The sequence below is a fragment of the Phoenix dactylifera genome, chromosome 9 (assembly GCF_051530095.1).
Source record: "Phoenix dactylifera cultivar Ajwa chromosome 9, Ajwa_hap1_PhDact_Kaust_v1.1, whole genome shotgun sequence".
Lineage (NCBI taxonomy): Eukaryota > Viridiplantae > Streptophyta > Magnoliopsida > Arecales > Arecaceae > Phoenix > Phoenix dactylifera.
Window position 1 is genome coordinate 29,945,241 of NC_143198.1, and position 21,821 is coordinate 29,967,061.

General features: G+C 39.1%; 2 protein-coding genes and 1 long non-coding RNA gene across 4 annotated transcripts; 1 reads left to right on the forward strand and 2 right to left on the reverse strand.

Annotated features, from left to right (window-relative positions):
- The first annotated feature begins 1,772 nt into the window (after positions 1-1,772).
- NADK3 (NAD(H) kinase 3) lies at positions 1,773-6,872 on the forward strand. 2 transcript variants are annotated; one of them, XM_088704924.2, is made up of 5 exons: positions 1,773-2,049; positions 5,374-5,619; positions 5,831-5,911; positions 6,087-6,156; positions 6,320-6,872. In XM_088704924.2, exons 1-5 carry the CDS (start codon positions 1,933-1,935, stop codon positions 6,337-6,339), a joined length of 534 nt encoding a protein of 177 aa, XP_088561050.1. In that variant the 5' UTR covers positions 1,773-1,932; the 3' UTR covers positions 6,340-6,872. The 2 variants fall into 2 exon arrangements, with proteins under 2 accessions (XP_088561050.1, XP_008792298.2); XM_008794076.5 differs by having other exon boundaries at positions 1,809-2,049; positions 6,087-6,238.
- Positions 6,873-7,487: 615 nt separating this feature from the next.
- On the reverse strand, positions 7,488-10,487 carry LOC103708953 (uncharacterized). Its single transcript, XR_015969034.1, has 2 exons — positions 8,821-10,487; positions 7,488-8,268 (listed from the first exon to the last, which is right to left on the reverse strand). It is a non-coding gene; the product is annotated as an uncharacterized LOC103708953 (long non-coding RNA).
- Positions 10,488-11,930: 1,443 nt separating this feature from the next.
- Positions 11,931-15,290, reverse strand: LOC103709024 (protein NRT1/ PTR FAMILY 4.4-like). The gene is made up of 6 exons (XM_008794178.3): positions 15,239-15,290; positions 15,057-15,162; positions 14,564-14,781; positions 13,818-14,261; positions 13,480-13,607; positions 11,931-12,951 (listed from the first exon to the last, which is right to left on the reverse strand). The coding sequence occupies exons 1-6, from the start codon at positions 15,245-15,247 to the stop codon at positions 12,072-12,074; spliced, it is 1,785 nt and encodes a 594-aa protein (XP_008792400.2). The 5' UTR covers positions 15,248-15,290; the 3' UTR covers positions 11,931-12,071.
- Positions 15,291-21,821: the final 6,531 nt, after the last annotated feature.

Below are 21,821 nucleotides of genomic sequence, written 5' to 3' on the forward strand. Positions count from 1 at the left end.
GCTATTTGAATGAAGTGAATAGGCGCATCTAGAATATATATTACGTGATGGGCAAATATTTTGGAGATTTTTTTAAAAAAAACATAAAATAATAGTAAGATCTGCCATATTGTATGGCTCAGAGTTTTGGGCAATAAAGAAAATATATGAAAATAGGTAAAGTATGGCAAAAATGAAAATATTAAAATAAATATATGCCAAAATATAAAGAATAAAATAAGAAAAAAAAATACTAGTGGAGCTGCAAGAGTTGTATAAATTAAGGATAAAATAATAAAAAATTGATTGATATGGTGTAGATATGCACAATGAAGATTTGACAAGGTTATGGTAAGAAGACGTACTTTGGTTTGCCTTGAAGATGATAAGAAAATGAGAGGAAGACCTGAAGTGAAATGGATGGAGGTTGTGAAAAGGGATGTGGAGAAACTTAAAATAGTATCAAAGATGGTTCTAAGTGGGAATACCCGGCTAATAAAGATCCATAAAATCAATCTTAAGTAGTTGGAAAAAGGCCAACGGCAATACTTATGATTATGTATGCTGTAATGTGATGTTTGTTGCTAAAGTCTCTCTTATTGTCTTGGTTGATGTTTTTAACGTTTTTGATAATAAATCTTGTGTCTATTTTCCCACTCGATGGCTCACTATAGGCTTGAATTTGCATGAGGATCCTTACCTGTTTACTTGGATGTTTTGATTGTCACGATTTCTTTCTTCTCGCCAGCATTTTATTTTTGACAAGGTCAATGCTAGAATGGTGGGCAAGAAACTATTCCTCAATACTATTCCAATGGCATCCTCAATGCTATTCCAAATTATCGGTTGGCTTGTTTTTTTGGTGCTTGATTCTATCTTGGATGATGTAGCAAAGATCGCAAGGAATTTTCTTGGAGACAACGATACCTATAAGCACTTGCATTATGTTAAATGGGACGTTCTGACTCTTCCAATAGAAGTATGCAGAGATCTTAGGAAAACTAAGCATGCTCTTTTTGCTAAGTACTGATAAGCTCTGGGTTCGATTGCTTCATTATAAGTTTGGTCAATTAGATCTTTTGGTCTCTTTTCAGTTAAAAGGGTGTCTCTTCGAGGTGGCACCTCCTTGTTTCTACTACCCATCAATTTAAAGATGGTTTGGGATATGACCTTGGCAGCGGGGAGAACACTGTCCTCAGCTTTATTCCTTTTTTTTTTTTTTTTTTTGGTAAAAGCGGTTACTCATTTCATATAGCTCAGCTTTATTCCTTGGGCAACCGACATTATGCCAACAATCTCACATTCTCAATATTAACCTAGATGTGGCTCATATTTATGTTCATCAGTTTTTCATACACGGAAGAGGATGAGGTATAATACAACGCAAAGTTACTTTACTATGATTTGGATGTTACAGGTCCGAAAAATGAAAACGGTCTCTCCACATGTAGGGATAAAATTGTGTATTTGACTCTTATCAAATTTTACGAGTTGTAATGGTGACTATTTTTCTGAGATCTTGCAAGTTGCAATGGTGAGAGCTCATGCACTAGACTTTTTTTTAAAAAAAAGTGGAAGGGAAATTGGGATGGGGCCACCTCATGGTGGTGGTGCTAATCCATGCCCGGTCTTGCAGTATGCTAAGTTCAATGGGCTGCTTGCTGGTTAGGTTAATCAAAATTTGCTTCATTGTGATGTAGATTTGGTAATAGGCCGAGACTCGAGCCTAAACTATATTCATTATTCAAGCTTTAGGCGGGCCTATTTAAAATTTAATATTTTTTATGCTCTAGGTCCGGCCCATGACCAGCTTTGAGTTTGAGCCCGTTAATTCCGTCTGGGCCTAATCGAGCCCTTCTATTTCTTCACTAGGAAACTCCTCTCCTGCGGCGAGAAATTCTCAGGCTCCGAATTTCTCCAGGAAGCGGAAAGGCGGAAGTGTACCCCTATCCCATGTCGAGGCGGCGGGTCCTGCTGCTGTTGAAGCCCTTCGACGTTTACCCCTCGAGAGCCAGCCCCAGGGCCAACGCCCGCCTCCCCTCCCCTCTCCCGTGCGCCGTCAACCCCAAGGTAAGACCTCAGACGAGTTCCTTTTCTTCTTTGTCCATGGAAATAGGCTTTGGTGGGTGGTAAACGATCACTCCTTTTTATTCTTTTTTGCTTTCCGCCATTAATCAACACAAGAATACCCTCTGACGTATTTCTTATTTCTTCTATTTACTGTTAAGTTGAATGGATTTTGTTACTACAAAGAAGTATCAGAAAAAGTGTAGCACTGTTGTTCATAGAATGGTGGATTTTTAAGGTGGATGCAACTACGAATATTTGTTAATATACACGCAATTGGAGATGTTTTCGAAGCTATGCCTGACAATTTTAAAAATGTTTCGGCCATGGATGATCAGTAGATGTGGGTATGAATGTGACAACTATGAAATAACAATGAAAACGGTGAAATGGGTGAGAAATAAGATGTTTGCGACAACATGGAAGGTTACGAGCACAATAAGCTTTGAGCATGCCATTTTTTCCCGAACAGCTTAGATTAATATCTGGTTTGATGCTCATTCCGGATGTGTGCTGGGGAACAGGAAGTATTATTCTTGTTGAATAACACATGCCTAAAGTTTGGTGTTTACCCGATGTATGAACTATTTCACAAATGCTATCTCTCCAAACCTTGATGTGCTCTCCGGAGATTCTTAGTTTCTCCTGCTCTATTTTATATATCAAAGTACGTGTTTGATTTTTTTAAAAAAATCACATTTTCTGTATTTTCATTCATTTTTAATTTATTGCTTTAAAACATGGATGAAAATTAGGATTACCTTAAAATTAGGATTTTTAAGGTGCAATGGATTTTTGAATCTACGAAATTATCTGCTAGCAAAATATCCAGGTTGGACATCTCATGCTCGCTTCCTTTAGTTGTTCAGGATGAAAAAGTGTTTGTTGTAATGAATTGATGCAGAGTTTGTGCAGCTAATGCAACTTATATATGGATGACATCCATCTTCTACTAGTCCTGTGCTGTATTAAATATCTGCTAATTGTTTGATACTTTTCAATGTTGTGTGATCTTGCATTATATATTTTTTTCTTGGTGGTTTTATGTACATTGCACATACATTTAGACCAAGCAAGGAGCAGATTGTCCTGGTGGAAAAGCCAATCTGTACATTAAGCTGTTGATGGGACTGTCAGCAATGTAACTGATGTCTAAACTTTCCAAGTCATCTTCTTTAGGACAAACTAAGGCATTGATTAGTCAATGGAGGAAAAGGTTTTGTCCTGAAATGCCCAAGTTGCTTGTTTTCGGCATGTTTAAATTGTGGCCTTGTTAATTGTTAGGACAACTCCCGCTCTGCTTAAGGCCTTCTTTTCTTGGCAGCGAAAAGGTTTGCTCTGGTTTTAATTTATGAAGAAGCAATACCAGTTCAGCAAAAATTACATCATTTAAGGTTGTCGTTTATACTGTAGAAAAGCAACGAGTAGTGCTTGGAGAAGCTACGTTTTTCAGTATTAGAGTAATATATATAATCTTGATCTTGCTTTATTGCTTGTGTTTTTGTCCTTAATGACTGCTGCTTTCCCAGTGCTCAAAATTTATCGGGATGAGCTATATCATCCTTTGTTAAATCTTTCCATGTGATGCTAGATCGAGATTTAGTTGAAATCTCTTCCTGTTTGTGGCAACAGCATCACATTGCATCTTTTGGCGAGGTAAAATCTTCGTGCAAACATCATTGTAAAGCTAGAGAGATTTGATCTGTTGCTTGGTTTTTTTCCCTTTACTTTGAATCACTTGTAAGATAGTTTTGCTGAAAAGCCTACATTCTAGGGTAAATTCTGCTTTAGTGCATTGCATAGTGGGGAGGTTGCTTCATGATTACCTCTTAATGCCATTGTTCACACCTTTTGTTATTTAACACTATCTCTTCAGACTCACTGTAGGCCAACCCCTTGCAAGGGATGGTCTCAGCCTTCCTTTATTGAACATGCATATTTTTCAAATATGCTGACCTTCGATCTCTATTTTGTGCCCTCAGCAAGACCTTCCTCTAATATAAATAATCATTCAATTAGCTTTGTTGTAACATTAAGTTTGCATGACTTCTTCTCATGCCCTTCAAGTTTTCAAGCACCTTATCGACAACTGTTGTTGTCAAGGTGACCCTGCTAGATGCTTGCATAAGAAATAATAGGTATTCATTAAAACTTTGTAGACATATATTAAATCACATTAAGATATATTAATTAAGTCTTTATTGTCAATAATAATGTGCATATTATATGTACTATTAATTATTACGAGTGGAAGGTGAAAAAGGATTGATCAAGTGGATATCAGGTTGATCGGATGGACGGTATACTGCTTATATGTTATGGTTATTATATGCTTAATGATAGCTATTAATTTTGTATTATTTCAAAATATTTACATCTTAATATATCATTTTGAGTATCAAGTATGAAATTGATGGACAAGACTTGTTCTTTGGGATTTTTTTTCATTTTCCTTTCTTTTTTCTTTCACTTCCATCTCTTTTTCCTCCTCTCCTTATCCTTTTTATTCTCTCTCCTAGATCCTTTTCTTATTCTGATCTCCTTCTCCTTCTCCTCCCTCTCCTTCTTTTTCCCCTCAATTTTCTCTTGCCTGGGATTCTCGGAGACTGTTTAGTCTGCCTTTGCACCACCTGTCTTAGGATGTTAATAGTTCTCATCACTTGTGACTGCCTGGCCACGTTGACAATATCAAGTAAAATGTCTTTGTACTAGAGTTAAGATTCAGAAACTTCTGAGAGAAAAAGCGGAAGGATGAACTTGAGTTGTAATGGAAGGGAAATTGGTACAGCTCTTAGATCAAACTCACTCAATTAGAATCTTTTCTAGATAAGTTCCAGATGTGACCCCTCTCTCTATATTGACGTGGCCTACATCCAACAGCTATTGGAGTTATGCTTCCATACACTTTACTTTTCTGCATGCAAGAATCTGCAGGTGTGTACAGCATGGTTCAAATTCTAAAATGCTCTTGTATCTACAATAGCATATGTAAGCTACATGTTATATCATATACTACTTCCGAAAAAAAAGGATTTACCATATGATGGCATATTTGATGCATTTACATATTTATAATGATTAAATGTTTTAGGTTGGATGGCATCAGAGTGCATCCCCTTTAAATGTACATCTGATAGTATCATATCGGATGGCCTTTGACTAGAGTAACATTGTGATCATGGATATGGCGTGCATTGCACTTGTTTTTTATTTCATATTTGATGCAGTTATGCATTTTAGCTTACTAAATATGTTTTCTAGCTTTGCCATCATATTTAAATTCATTGCAACTCCCATTGCTTCTCTATTCTCTTGGTCCTTGTGCAGATATTAAGCTATTTGGATGACAGATGTAGGGTTCATAAGGACACAATCAACTTTTGTCAGGATGTTTTGCGACGTAAGTCTCTTGATTGGGAGCTTGTGATGCGTAACAAATTGTCCCATCAAATTCATCATGTGGATCTCGTGGTCACTGTTGGTGGGGATGGCACTTTGCTACAGGCCAGTCACTTTTTGGATGACTCAATTCCAGTTCTAGGAGTCAACTCAGACCCTACACAAGTTGAAGAGGTTGTGTAACAGGATGGTATATATAAAATCTTAATGGGTTCAATCGTAATATGGGATAAATCATGATAGTTTCCACCAATTATGTTGGTCTTCTATCAGTTTGTTTTGAGTTAGTCTACAATTCCACATCTTATTCTGTAATGGAGACATCTGTTTATGGCGATAGTTTTTCTTTAAGATATATATGGTTGGTTTCTTCCGTCTATTGCAGGTTGACAAGTTCAGTAATGAGTTTGATGCAAGAAGAAGCACAGGCTATCTCTGTGCTGGAACTGCAAAAAACTTTGAGCAGGTAAACTCCATGTGGTTGGAAGGGGTCTATTTGGGATGTTGTTTGATACATTATTTTTGTATTGTCACTTGAAACCAATAACCCAAGAAAAACTCATCTATATGACATAGAGGACTCTGTTATTTTATTGCTTGCCACATTTTTCTCCTCTTTTTGATCTGTAGAGCTTTTCCAGGTATTGGATGAAATTCTCGAAGGTCATAAACACCCTTCTGAACTCACAAGGATATCAGTAAACTTAAATGGTAATCCGTTGCCAACATTTGCTCTGAATGATATTCTTGTTGCACATCCTTGTCCAGCAACAGTATCTCGGTTCTCATTTCGGTGCGACATCTTTCTAACACCAGCAAACCTTTGTTTGGAGATTATATTGTAATGATAAGATCTTTCTCATGCTTAATTCAGAGTCAGGAGCAACAGCATAAAGGACTCTAATTTGGTCAACTGCCGATCAAGTGGTCTCAGGGTCTCCACTGCTGCAGGATCCACAGCTGCCATGCTTTCAGCTGGAGGTTTTCCCATGCCAATTTATACTCAAGACCTTCAGTATATGGTCAGAGAGCCCATTTCATCTAGAGCTGCGGACCCTCCATTGATGCATCGCTTAATTAGGCCTGATGAGCGGATGTGTGTTGCCTGGTACTCTCAAGAAGGTGTGATATATGTTGATGGTTCGCATATATTTTATTCAATTCAGAATGGCGATACAATTGAAATATCAAGAGAGGCTCCAGTTTTGAAAGTTTATTTGCCTGAAAGTCTGCCGACATAGTATGTCCTCATAATAGCAGTATTGCATATTTGATAAACTGTTCTGCTTCAAATTTTGAACTGAACTCCTTTGGACCACATCAGAATCAACATCTTCAGTTTAGTATGTTTCATGTAACTCCTTGCAAACTCAAACTGCTGTCTCATGGTGTGGCCTGATGTTCTCGGAATGATCTTATTTGTTCTATATCCTTGCTGCTTCATCCGAATTGACCTTTTATGTTTGAACACTCCTTTCTGATATCGTTGATAAGTGCATAGGATGTTAGTAGTATTATTTCACGAATTAACATAGTTTTCATGATACTTAATTAACGCCAACTGCTAGTGATAGTGAGAATCTTTTTCTTTGCCATCTTAAGGGTTTCATTTAAGTTAACCATTGGCTGGGTTCCCATAGGGCCATGTCTGAGTTGTGCCAATAACTGTTCCAACATGATCACCAATGGCATAAATAATGTCTTAACATGGTTAACATTCTGCAGAAAATGCACTAATAAGTAGCAGGCTATTCTTTCAAAGTCATGAATGGAAAATGGCAGGGCGATAGAAGTCAAAAATGCTGCAGAGGAACATACCATCATCTGGGAGACTTTTTTTTTTTTCATTTTTTCCTCCAATTACTAAAATTGATTTTATGAGGCTGAAATTCTCAATACCTTATGGTATCTAAATTGTAGTTTTGAAATCAAGTTTCGATAGAAGACTCGCATATAAGGTTCCAGCAGCTGATAGACAGGTCAACTAAAGAAGAATTAGTAGAGATTTATGATGTATGAGCAAGGAGTGAGAAAAGACAGTCTTTTAGAAAACAAAAACATATTATGCATGCCAGAAAAATAATCGTTTTTAAGACAGTACCTTACATGGTACGCCTACCCAATTATTGTTTCTATTTTTACAGATTTTTTTTGAATTCAGTAAGTGAAAGTTCCCCAACAGCTATATAACCATAGATCATTGCCCAAAGGAACTAGATAAATATTACAACATGTGCCAATATGCTTCAAGGACACTGTTTTATCAAATTACCCAAAAGCTATATGGTTCTTTCATTTATACCCAGCATCAACTACATAACACAGCCTGCCTACAACTTCATCTACAAAAAAACCTATTACTATGCCCGCCGCATCACACTCCAAACAAAGCCGAAAAGGAGTCCGGCGCTTCATGCCCGTCTCAGTGCAAACTCCTTCCCGTGCGGCTTCCAGTAGTTGATCCACTCGGGCTCCTTGATCTCTACCCTCGATTCCTTGAGCTTCTCGGTCGATATCTTGGTACTTCTTGTCCTGGCTCTCGACGATGTCTAGCCTCGCTGAGCCCAGCTTCACCCCTTGGGTTGACATCATGGGGGCGGGCGCACTCGACGGGCAGACGGGCGCCACCGTTGAGCTGCCAGGCGCACAAGGAATAGGAGCACCCATGGGCAGCCAGTCAGTAGCCATTTTTCAGCAATCTTCAGTGCAATGCTTGATTCAAAGTTATCATCCTTGGAAAGCCATATCATGCTTAAACTGCAGACAAAACCACACATCCAAAACTTCCTGCCGATTGTACACTGGCTTGAGTTCAAGAGTTAGCTGCAAATAATTTCATTAAAGAAAAGTTACATGCAAATATATAGCCAACAACATCACGGATCAAATTGCCTGACTGATGAATTCCAGCTATGATTGTAGAACCATGACAGCAAGCACGGCATGCTTTAGATCCATATAATGAATGTGCAAATGTAACACATAAATATCTCCACCTATTCGTTTATATTTTAATAGTCAGCGAAATTTTTGTGCCGCTGCAGCAAGGGAGGGTTGAAGTCTTATTTTCCCCCTAATTCTCTTCTCGACATCCTGAAGCATACCGTAGGTATTTCAGTTTTTTTGATCATCTAACCGGGCATGCAAAAGAAATTAACAAATTGTTAGCAGACAACTGAATAAAATCACTGCTATTATTCAGTTTTCCATCAAAAAAAGAAACTTAAGCATGATTATTAGAGTATTCATGAGAAACTTTGGCAAGTACACTCACTCTGTGTATCAGCATTGGTGGATCCTGAAAAAATGCTGAATGACCTTACCCTTTAATCTAGGAATGAAAATGGGTAAGTAACTAGTTAGTAGAAAACTGACCTGCACTCAAGGGAGCAGCATTGGGCAAGGCAGGTTTTGCATAGGTAAGTGCAGGAAGGTCTGAGAGCTTACAAGAAGCTACACTTGTGATGAAATGCCTTTGCAGCACTGGATCCGATACTTGCAACCGTTTATTAATCAAATGTTTCTTGCAAGGATATGGAAGGTGAAGTTAAAGGAACTAGGATTAAGAACAAATCAAAATTGATCTAAGCAAAGTTTATAGAGCAGAAGCAATAGCTGTGCATGGGCCACCGCATATTCCAGGTTCCATCAGGGGAAAATCAGAACAAGATTACTATAGGCAAGCAGCAATGTACTGGTTAACTTGATCATGGAACCACAAAGCAAGTTGGAACATAAACTTCAAGACAGGATTTGAGCCTGATGTAATTCCAGAATGCTCCCATTCTTTGCATAAATAGATACTGTAATGAAAGAAGCTGAAAACAAGAGCTCTTTTTGTCATGAGAACTGATTAAGGAGCAATCAGAGGTCATGACAGAATTAAATAAAGCTCCGTGGTCAGTGTGGCAGAGAAACAGTGTGTACTTTTAACTCATTACCGTTGCGCAAGGTAATGGGTCTTGTTCTGCGCTGGACCACTTACAGGAATATACAAAACAGAAACCAGAACAGAGTACAAATAGTGAACAGACCTTGATGAACTCAAGTAATAGACATTATCTATAAGGTTTTATAAGACATTATCTCAGATCCACCAAAAATAAAGGAAAAAACAAAATCACAGTGATGTATATCCATTCCTGAGGCTGTATAATGCTGCACAAAGAAATTGACGCAGAAGCAGAGGAGGGGTCTAGAGAAATCAACTAAGCTAAAGGTAAATAACTCTTGGTAAAATACCATTAGGAGGGATGGCCATGATATTATCGCATTGCATCACACAATACCATGCAATGCTCAAAGCCCTTACGTAACATCGCGGCATCATTTGGCAACTCTTAAGATTCTTCTCATGGGGCATTTGCAAGAGCAAAACGATGAGAGATTTTTTTTTTTATATAAAAAAAAGGAAATCCAGCAGACAAAAAATAAAAAGAATAATATAAATTAAAATGTACCACTCAGCAACATTTTAAATAAAAAGAACTGCCATCAGAAGGGATGATCATGATTGTTTTCATTGCATCTCACGACACCATGCAGTGCTCAAAGCCCTTGCGCAATGTCCCAAAACATCATTTGGCAAATCGTTTGAACCATGAACTTAGAAAACAAAACCGAAGTCCTCACATCCTAGATGTCTTCCACATTTCTTTTCTCAATTTGGGAAAAAGAAACGTTGGGAAAAAAAAGAAAAGGCGTTATCAAGCTTGGATACTTACCTTGACCAGGAGAATCTACAGCATTTGTAACAGAATAGTTCATGTAACCTAAACCCCATACGTAGCCACAAAGCTAATTGGGAGCCAGATGAAATTAATAATCCAAGATCTATTACCCAAGATGAGAACAGGAGCACAAGGAAATCCAAGAATGGATTGTCAAGAGCTCTCGATCGTTGGCTGATGGAACGCGATGAGAGGCGCAACAGAGACGAGAGGAGAGGCGAGCAACGAGAAGACGGGACGGAGAGGGAGAGAGAGAGAGGAGAAGGTGCGACGGCGGGGACACCCTCTTTAGTTCAGCCTAGGGTAGAATTTTTTGCGCGTCGACGCCGAACAGCCGTCCGTAGCGTTTTGAGATTCACAAAATGGATGATCCGGTGCGTTATGATGCGGGCTTGGATTCGAGAGGCACTTGCTAGCCGTGGATTTTTTTTTTCTTTTTCCCCCCCAGACCCTTGCACTTCCTCCGCTCTCGATCTGAAAGTACTTTTTTTAATTTACTTATTATTTTTTAATCAAAATATTCTATATTTTTTTTATAGGATATCTAAATTATCTCAATGGTGTTTTTCCTATATTTATATATTAAATATTTTTGGGTCTAATAATTTTGATTCTAACCTGCCTCGAGGGGCCAACCCGAATTAGCCATGTGGCCCAAAAATAGATCCAACCTGAACCCAATTAAAGTTTAATATTTTATAATATTACTTTATAAAAAATAAGCTAGTTAAAACTTAGACTCTCTTCTATAATACAAACAAATAATATATTGTTTTTAGCTAAACTCATTTTAATTTATTCTTTAGTTCCTCATTATTTTTCTCTAAATAACAATGTACAAAAACAAATTGATTTGGGCCTAAATTCGGTCTGTGCTTCGGGCGTTGTTTGAGCTCGGGCTCGGCCAGGGCTAGGTCATGCCAGTGACATATCTGAACCTGGTCTAAAAAAATAAATGGGCTCTATATTTAAGGCCAAGCTTGGTTTGAACTTTTTCAGTTCTAGCCCGAAGTCCGGCCCAATCTGATGGGCTTCGGGCCAACCCATTTCTACCCCTACTCCATCTTTGTTACAATAAATTTATTTTTTTAATTTGGGATGATTACAAATTAATTTGGAATTTTCAAAATCAATGATATGATTCCATCATTCTAGACATTAAGAAGTAGAAATCTTTTCTGCAGTCAATATGCAATCTCTAGAATCAATGACATTTGGAAAGATTTTCTTAAATCAAACCGGGCATACCATCTACTGAAAAAATGAAAATTTAAGCAAAGCAAGTACATCTTAATAAGCAAAGATTGTGAAAATAATTTGAATATTTTTTTTGCTGAAAGAACTTAGATAATTCTACTTGATAAAAAGAAGGAACTTTTTTTTTAGAGAAGTTTGCTAATAATTTCAAAATCGATCTCGCGCTACACTGTATTTTATAATATTTTTTGAAGCCAAACTATGGATTCCGGATATTTAAAAGAAAAATTTCTCGCTCTCTCCGCTCTACTGCTATCCATCAATGTTTGATTTTAGACAAGGTAGGCAAGATGGGTAAATTTTGAATATCTAAATTTCAAAATTCAAAATAACTTTTTATTTAAATAAATATTTGTATTTGTATGTAATATAATTTAAAATTTTATTGTTTTTCTAATCAAATGTGTACTTTGTCCCCAAGTACTTTCAGATTTATGTATCAGGGGGATTGTACATCAAAAATGTGATGTGTTTTTAATAATGAGCAAATTAGCTAGAGCATTAGCAACGGAAACAAATAAAACATCCTAAAACAACTGACGACCAATCCACAAAACAACACCATAATAATGAGCAAATTAGTCTTTCTCAATAAGAAAAGGAGCAACTGAAAACAGAGAAATATCAAACCAAAAGGTATTACAGTGCTTCCACCTTCCCATTCTCGGCCGTGTCACGGGGAACCTGTGGCCTGTACTTGTACCACTTGGCCCAAAACAAGTAGTTCAAGAAGTTGATGAAGCTAAGGATGCAGAGCAACCAATAGAAGAGGTTCACATGATTCCTGTTGAGATTATTTCCAGCCAGCCACCCTCTGCTCTTTGTGCGATTTTTGGTGGCGGCGTTCACCAGTTCAACCAATATGGTGCTCAGAAAGTACCCAAGCGACATCGAACACCAAAGGAAGGAGGTTGAAATCGACTTCAAAGCCATGGGTGCCTCCGAGTAGAAGAACTCGAGCAGTCCGACGGAAGTAAACATGTCGGCAATGCCGAAAATGAAGTACTGGAAGGAGAGCCAGAAGACGCTGATCGGCAGCGGCTGCAGCACGGGGAGGGCGTCGAGCATCCCATGGCTCTTTGCGGCATTCTTGCGCTTCACCTCGACGACTGCGGCCGTGGCCATGGATATGCATGAAAGCACGAGCCCGACACCGATGCGTTGGAAGTGGGTGATGCCGGTGGTGTGCCCGGTGATCCTCCGGGCGAAGGGAACGAAGAGGCGGTCGTAGACTGGGATCATGATGATCATGAAGGTGAGGGGGATGATGGGGAGGCTCGCAGGGGGGATGTGGAATTTGCTGGTGACGCGGGTGTCCATGGTGGAGCCCTGCTGGATGGAGAAGGTCTGGAGCTGAGCCAGGCAGGTGCTCATGATGATGGCGCTGCAGAAGATGGGGATCATCCCAAGGATGGTCTTGGCGTTCTCCACCTGGGTGACTCGGCATAGCTTCCATGGGCTGGGTGAAGAGCTGCGATTAATGGTGGTGGAAGTTCGGATTGCCGCTTTATCCAAGAACCTGCGTAGAATTTTCAAGCAACTAGCTTATGTCGTGTGATTGGAGGAGGGAGGGTTCTTGCAAGTGATAAAAATTCTTGGAGTGCTAAAACAGTAGCACCCTGAAGGAAGAATTACTTAGCACTTGTTACTGTATACTCTGTCAACGTTTCTTGATGTTTTTCCATCAGAAAGGAAATTGAAGAACCGTAGTTACCTAATTTTCCAATGCATATAGAATCATGAACTGCTGCAAGCTGAGCCACACTTGCAGCATCATGCTATATAAAATTATAATGTGAAAATTCTCAAAAGGCTCTATATAATATGAAATTATTTACTTTTTTAATCTTTTGAAGAGTCCGAATCATATATTTTACCGAAAAACTTCTGTCAATCAAAATAAATTCTGATATATAATAATGTAAATTATTGATAGGAATGAATCTTCTTATCCTGTTCCAGATGAGTTCGATTCATCAAGAAAGATGGTGGTGCAATTCATAAGAAGGAGATTATGGACAGAATTCTTTTTTTTCAAAAAAACGACCTGAATTTATCTCTGTGAGGCAGGAATTCTACTTCTTCAAGCGACTCTTTCGTTCCATCGATTTCATAAAGCTCCGAAGGATCTTCAGGGAGGTCAAGATTCCTGTTCCTGAACGCTGCCACGTAAACCTGAAGAATATAGACTCGGTCAGGGCTCGGACGTCTAAATGAAGAGCAATGGCCAAAGCAAAATACTCGACTTATTCCCTAACATAACATGGTCATAGTCTCATAGAGGCAAGTTTTGCTGGACATCGTTCTCACTGATTCATTTATTTAACTATCTTACAGCCTATGGCAGAAAAAAATTGAAGAGGGTGATTTGGAGAAGTTGCAAACCTGAATAATTTCGAGAAGTGCATTAGTTCCTTGAATGATGGCTATCCGATACTTTGGGACACCAGCAAAGAAGACTACCAGTGCTGACAGCAAGGCAACTGTAGAAATCCCAAATCCCCGGTCCCACCCTTTCTCGTTCTGAACCCAGACCACCAAGGTCAAGCTGATGGCCCCTCCGAGACAGATGCTCAGCAAGAGCCAGTTGAAGAAGCTCGACATTTGACGGGCCTCTTGAGGGTCCTTCTCGTCGAATTGATCGGCGCAGTGAACTGGCAGGCTGGCCTTGATCCCAGCCGACCCAATGGCTACAAGGTATAGAGAGATGAACAGGAGCACAGCATTAGCACCATCAACTTTCAGACAATGGCCGGTAGGGTCGAAGAGGTTGCAGAGAGGTGGCTTGAGGCTTGGGAAGTGAGCTTGCAGAGTTAACAACAGAAGTCCCTGAAAAAATGAAGAGATTAGAAGACAACAAGTGATCATTAATTAACAATATTGAATCGTAGATATATAGAGTAATTGGTTTTTTTAAGACAATTCAATACTTTCAAATGCATGGATGTATAGCAAGCATAACGTTAAATATTTAAAATTGTTCAAGATTATATATCACTAAAGTTTTATGTCTATACGGTGGACGTACGATTCATGAATTGTTCTTGAAGTATGAAATAGTTGGTTTGGTAAAGATGATTTGTTGATTATAAGTAAAAAGAAAAAAGCTGTCAAGTTTGTAGGTGAAGTACCACGAGCTCAATACTGGCTGATATGATAACAGATTTGTATCTTCCAATAAATATATCTGCAAAGACTGCTATAGCAACTGAGACGATGTAGCTGGTGCCCATGTAGTTGGTTAGAGCATTGGAAGCAACGGCTATATCCAAATGCATGACTTCCGTGAAGTAGGTAATGAGATTGGCTGCTAGTGCGAGGGTGGCCACGCTCTCAAACATGAAGGCGGCTGCGAACAAATGGGGCATTAGAGACCAAGTAATGCACAACAAAGATGCAAAAAAATGTGTTATGTAAAAATAAAAAAAATAAAAAAAAAAGAAGAAGAAGAGGCTATGTCGTTCTAGTGTATGCTTGTGAAGTTAGCATTAATTTGCATGGCATACGGCCTTATTATGATATATAGCATGCATGCATTAACGGTATATCGATCATTCGATCTCAATTTGGTCTTACTTGTGTGCATAAGTTGCTAGGGTGTTAAAAAGTATCAGTTTTAAATACCCAGTATGAGCAAGGATGAGCCGACTCCCCCATGTTCTCCTTTTCTGACTGGCTTTCCTCTCCAATCCACCTTCCCTTCCACCAATACTTGATCTCCTGTCTTCTCCTATAGGCCCACAAAGAATTAAGCACAGGATCAATAAGAGAAATTACCAACCAAATCCAAAGAGGAGAGGGAGTACCGTAGACATGGTTTTGAGAGTGGAGTCGGAGGACCTCGCATTCTTGACTTCCCACTTCTCCTGCGAGAGAACCAAAGAACTGGGTATCATAAACAGAACAAAGTAAAGATTGCTCACACGAGCGCTCACACACACGCAAAGAGAGAGAGAGAGAGAGAGAGAGAGAGAGAGAGAGAGAGAGAGTACCATGGTGCTTTGGAGAAGAAGAGGAGAGGTTGTCAAGGTGCGTGTTAAAGGATCTCATATATATAAGATTTTCTGTATCCAACTTATTGGTGCATTTTAATATTAAATTTAATATTTATTTCATTTATGAGGTTTACGCATTTAATCACGTATGAATGGTTCATGCATCTGGGGAGATGAAAGGTTTATATATTTGAGAAGATGAAAGGTTCTTGTATTTGGGGAGATGGAGGATTCATGGGAAATAAATGAAAATAATTTATGAATCATTTTTGAAAAATGGGAATCAATGTCTATTTGGTGGAAAAGTTACTTTTATAGGATTTCTAAATACATTTATGTTTTTATTACAAACTTTTTATATAAACCCTTCTCTCCCTCCATTCCAAATATATACAATATCATTTCATTTTACTCATAAAAATATTCTTCTTTTTTTTTTAACTTTTTCTTCTTTTTTTTTCCATCTGTTCTTTTTCTTTCCTTTTTCTTCTCCTTTTTCTCTTTTCTTTTTTTCTTGTCCTTTCCTTCTCTTCTTTCTCTTTCCTTTTCTTCCTTTTTCTTTCCTTTTTTTTTCTTTTTCTTTCCTTTTTTCTTCTTTTTTTTCTTTTCTTCTTTTTCTTTCCTTCTCTTCTTTTTTTCTTTTCTTTTTTTTCTTCTTTTTTTTTATTTATTTTTCCTTTCTTTCTTTCTTTTCTTCTTTTTCTTTCCTTTCTTTCTTTTTTTTTTCCTTCTTTCTTCCCCTCCGGCAATGTCGCCGGCGTCAGAAGGAGGCTGGGCCGTGGCAGACACAGGAAAGGACCACGGGAGGGGGTCGGGCCGCCGGCGGCGGCGGCTGTGGCCGCGGCAGCCGCAGATGTCCCGCAAAGAATTCTTTTCCTCCTGTGAGGCCGTCAGCACCGGAAAGGGGTCGGGCCGCGGCGAACACGGAAGGAGGGCGGGTCGTGGCCGGTGACGGCCACAGGATGCCGCGGCCGCCCTTCTTCCTCTTCTTCGGCACCTCCCCACCGTCGGGTAGGGGTAGGGACATTCTCGGCAGCGCGGCCGCGGGAGGAGGCTGGGGCGAGGGTATTTCTGACAGCGTGGCCGCAGTAGGAGGCTCGGGAGGGGTTGAGCCATGGTCGGCGCCAGCCGTGGCGGGCCCGACCCCCTTTTTTCTTTCTCTTCTTCGGTGGGATGGAAGATAAAGCAATAGGAATTAAAATATTCTTAGGGGGTGTTTCTGTCTCATAATAAAGTATTGAAATATGGCTAGATTGATTGTTAAACAACCAGTCAACAGAGATTAAACATTAGAGACCGGTCAATAAATGTACCGGTGATTAATTACCCCAAAATATTTTGAGAGAGTTCTTGGCAAAGAAGGATGTTCTTTGGTAGAGCCTTGGGCTTGACTATCGTGCAGAGTTGTCATTGCCATATGACGGTCATCAAACTGTTGTATCCTGGAGGAGACAAGCTATAGTATTTTATGGTGCACCGGGATCTAGTCTTTGCCAATCGCAGAGGGCTTGAATCTTCTTAAAGAAAGTGAGATTCCCGTGCCTCAGTCCGATTAGTTTCGTCCTCTTATTATATTTTCCTCCAACACAACTAATTAAGCTAACTCATACAGAGAGACTCCGACAACATGAGAGCTTACGATTAGAATGTTTTTACGTGCATTGGACCTTTCGAATACGTTCTCGACTTCCACCGTTCTCCCATACCATGCAAAACTATTCCCCGGTCCCCACAATCTCGGTTTCTATATACCGAACCATTCTTCTCCCTCTTTTATTTCTTTTTTTATATATTTAAAAAAGGACGGCAACCATTGGATCCGCAATTCAAGCTGCGGTAACGTTACGCAAGTCCGCCACGAGGAAAGTTGCAATGAAACTAAATCATAGTTTTTCTTTCTGGTGGATTACAGGAGACAATAATTTGACAACACCAAGAGGAAGACAACAAGAACTGGTGAAGAGTAATCCTCTGGAACTGGTGTCATTTAGATGCTTTTGGCTGTTGGCCTTTAAACTATGTGATAAATATTCTAGGATCTGAGCAAATGGAAAATGATGGACCCAAACAGGAAAGTATCTGAAAGATATGGAAAGAACGAAGTTTAGAGCTATCAGAGATCTTAACCACGAGAGAGAGAAAAATTCATAAACCCATAAAATTTTGATTTATTTTCCGTTGTGAAAGGTTTCTCTGCCAAGCCTACAGTCATTAATGACTCTTCACTCTTCTCAGTCCTTTATTTATTTTTATTGACTACTTCTGGTATAATTGATGTCATGCTGATGAAAATAGTATGCCACATCAACTATTTAGTGCAACAGCCAACAAGCGTAGTAACTATTTGGTCTATTCAGTTGATGAAGATTATATTAATCAGACTGACAACTAGTTCACTATCATGACTTAAATACTCTTTTCCTTAAATAAAAAATAGTTTCAATACTTTTCACGATGCTCAAATCTCTGCTATTTGTCTCAAAAAAAAATAAAATACTGTATTATAGTGGCTGCCATCTTAACTCCAAATTTTAGACTGCTTACAACTTGGTGCCAAATGGTCCTGACAAAGACCTGTCATTGTTGCAGGCTGCGAAGAGTAAAGTATTCAAATTAAAGAACCCCTGAACCCTGGATGTTGCATGAATGCAAGCAAGGGAATGATTCCAAACCTGGCTCAAATGCATGGAACCACATAAGATTAGTCCAAATAGAAATATGTATGATCCTAGAAAAGACTCAATCCATTCTTTTTGGAGTGGACCGACCCTGGAAAGCAATGATCAAGCAAGAAATTGGTGACGACTGTTGAAGTTGTAACATTAGTTCAGGTGCAGGAGGTTTGGTTTATATTTAAGCACACTTGGTGGAGTTACAGTATAGATCACAGTCAAGAGAAGTAATTTCTCCACCTGATCTCTAATATATATTCCGACTCCATACATGAAGCTCCCTTCAGTCGATAGCAACAAAGACCTTGGATAGAAAATTGCCTGCCTTTCTGTACGTTGTCCACCTTGAAAAAAAACTGACATACAAACCCTACCTTCTAATACACGCTCGCTATATTTTCATGTACTTTTGTTTGCAATGTAAAAGGTGTATAGATCGATTCGGCCTATTGTTTCGCATGGAAAGGAAAAATTATGATATTGTTGATGCCTGTCTCAAATTGTCATCTGAGTGGAGCAATGCAGCACTCAGCAGTAAGATGATTTGATGTATAAACATCTCTCTTTTGTCCGTCAACTTTTCCTTATATTTTAGATAATGATGAATCGTGTGCCTATCTAGAATTCTACAATTCTCTATTGACTTTGGTATTTTCAAATGAATATAATCTTGTCAGCCTAGATCGTTTATGAGATATATCTTTCTAAATTTTCTGTAAGTGGATGCCAGGATTGTTAATTACGGAGATCTCAGCCATCTCAGAAGGTCGATGATGCTGAGATGAACCAAGATCTTAGTTCATGTTGGATGAGAAAGAAATCCAGGACCTAGGATTTTTGAAATTTCAGCCACTGCTGTAAAAATCAAGGTTTACAAAATCTCAATTATTATAATAAACGTGTATTAACTATCATATTCAGTAATTAATTTAAATAATAAATAATTAGAATGATATTTCAAAAATTTTAAAGATAGATTAGGAATTATTTTGATATCATAAGTCGATATCGAGCTACATCAGTTTATATTGGCCGACATAAATATAAATGAGCATATGATGTTGGTTGAGGTATCAGCCGTGATAAAAACTGTGATAACATGATATTGGCCCAACTCGGCTTATGCATAGCACGTGAGGGGATCCAGAAAGAAGACCCAGGCTGGGAGTCTTCTTTCTCCTCAATTTCGATAGAGTCGGCAACTCTCCGAGAGCAATCTGAGTTCGATTCGAACTTTGAGATCTTTCCTATGTAACTCCTCTTCTCCTCTTTTCATTTTCTCCACCCCAATCGCCGAGAATCACTATGATTTCAAGCTCTTCTTCTCCGAATCTCCTCCTCGATTCGTCGTCGGAAAGGGCCGTCGGAACCTCTCTGGACCGAGGTAAATGTTCCTCATCTTGTTCCGCTTTCTTTCGTAGTGTTTGAGTAGGCTTCAGCTTGGGTTTGAACCGGCGAATCGCCGAAAATTTCATCCGAAATAGGATACCTCTATTTCGATCTTCATCGCCCCTGTTCTGCGGCCGTGGACCGCCGGTTGGTTGAGGTTGCGGCCGCTGTGGCCGCCATCGGGTGGGGGGGCGAGCCACCATGGCTGCCCCACCCATTGGATTTGCAAGGAGGAAGAGGAAGGGGTGGGCTATTCATGATGAAGGGAGGAAAGAGATAGTTTTCCTCTCTTCTTTTTTTTTTTCTTTTTTAGAGTTGTAGGTTGCGTAATACTTAGCTATAGTTGAGATCATAAGCGAAAAAAATGAATAGATAAAGTATCACTGATACCTGTTGGATGATTAAATTCTTTAATGGATCAGTTTTGTCGTTCATTATGAATAAGGCTGCAAATGGGTCGGATCGATCCGTGACCCGACCCAACCCGACCCGCGTAGATCCGATCCGAATTTTTGGACCCGCGGGTCCGGATCGGGTCCAAAAATTGGATCCAAATTATTTTTTGGGTCGGATTTGAGTTTATATCCAATCCGATTGGACCCGAAGAGAGAGAGAAGAAGATCGGGGAAAAAATTCTAAGAGAGTAGGAAGGATAGCAACAGGCATAGGTTCACGGAATCCAATGCAACCTCGGCCCGTCAGGATTCTCTCTCGATCTATTACACTGTGATACCTCTGGTCTGGTGTCTCAGTAGCTGGTTTTTTTTTTTTCTTTCTGTTTTTCGGTTTTTATTTCTTTTAACTTTTGAAGGGAGAAAGTGAGGGAACGCTGAACTGATAGGTCATGTGCCAGTTTTCTGCAATGGAGTTGGATTTTGGAAGAAGGTCAGGGATTTTTTTTGCCCTTGTGAGAGGGGAGCTGGGAGACACCAAGTTCCGTCCAATCAGTCATATAGATAAAAAATAGGGTGATATGAAATTTCGCTTGTAGACCGACTTAGTTAGTCTGTCACGGGTCATCTGTTCTGACTCGAGGTCAATTGCAAGTCTTTCAAGTCGTGGGTCACCCAGCACCTCATAATTATGATATGACCAAATTAGATTTACCTAAATTCTTTTTCAAAAGTACAAAAAATGGATCCGATTCGATTCCGAACACGATCCCATTCGGACCCGATCCGAACTAGATCGGATCTGGATCCAAAATTAGGACCCGAATCAAAAATCAGATCAGATCGAGATCACTCAGGATCCAATCCGACCCGACCTATTTACATCCCTAATTATGAATTGAGAACATTATTGTGCAATGATTTTAAAGTTGTGGTAAATTTTCAGGCCTAGCATATTTACTAAAATACTGTCCTAAAAAGTGTGCGGTCGTATCGCGTGGCAGGACCCAAGTGCTAGGTTCGGGTCGTGACAACTTCATTCAAAAATAAGTTACAAACTAATTAACCAAACTTTCAAACTCAGCATTATTTGCAATTAATTAATAGGTTGATCAAACTTTTCTTTGCTTTTTTTTAACAAATAATTAGGAGAAAATGATATGAAGCAGATAATATCATCATATAGCTTGAAACACCTTTTAGGGCAATCAGCGAATCAACTCATTAGCGTGAAGTTTACTCGAGAGCTTATTTGATATCCCGGTACTAGATCTGTACTAGATTATTAATCCCATGCGACATCTTTTAATGTATCCAATTCGCAGCAGGGAGCCTGCAATTTGTAACATGAATAACCTTTATGTTAAAAGCTATAACAAGCCTAAAAGCCTGTGCTTGAGGCCATTGTCCTATCAGCACCTTGTGACAGGTTTGGATGTCAAATAGAAATCATGCATATGTGCCTACAAATTACGAGTATGTTTAGCCTAAAGTAAGTTAGGGAACTGGGAGACTTCCATCTAATATGGAATGCAGCTGTGTCAGCCTAATTAAGAAGCCATAAACATTCATCAATGATATGAAACTTCCCAAGCATGGGCATGGCTGTAACATTCTTGTCTAAAACAATACCCATTCTTCTCATGTATCTCACGGTTTTTATCAGTCCACCTGGGACAAATTTAGATGTAAACGGGGCCTCGGAGTCCAATACAATCTATCAAAAGAAAAGCTTTCCATGTTAATGTCTCTACTCTTCAGTAGAGCTGGATGCAGGGTAAGATGTTTGTGCCATGTCAGTTGAAACCAGAGAAGGCAATGGTGGCAACACATGAACCCCACAGAACTACGTACTCTGCTTCACCTACTATATATGATAGTTGCTTAAGACCAAATATTTAAGGCTTATGCGACATGCATGCATTCGTCTTCAAAGTTCAG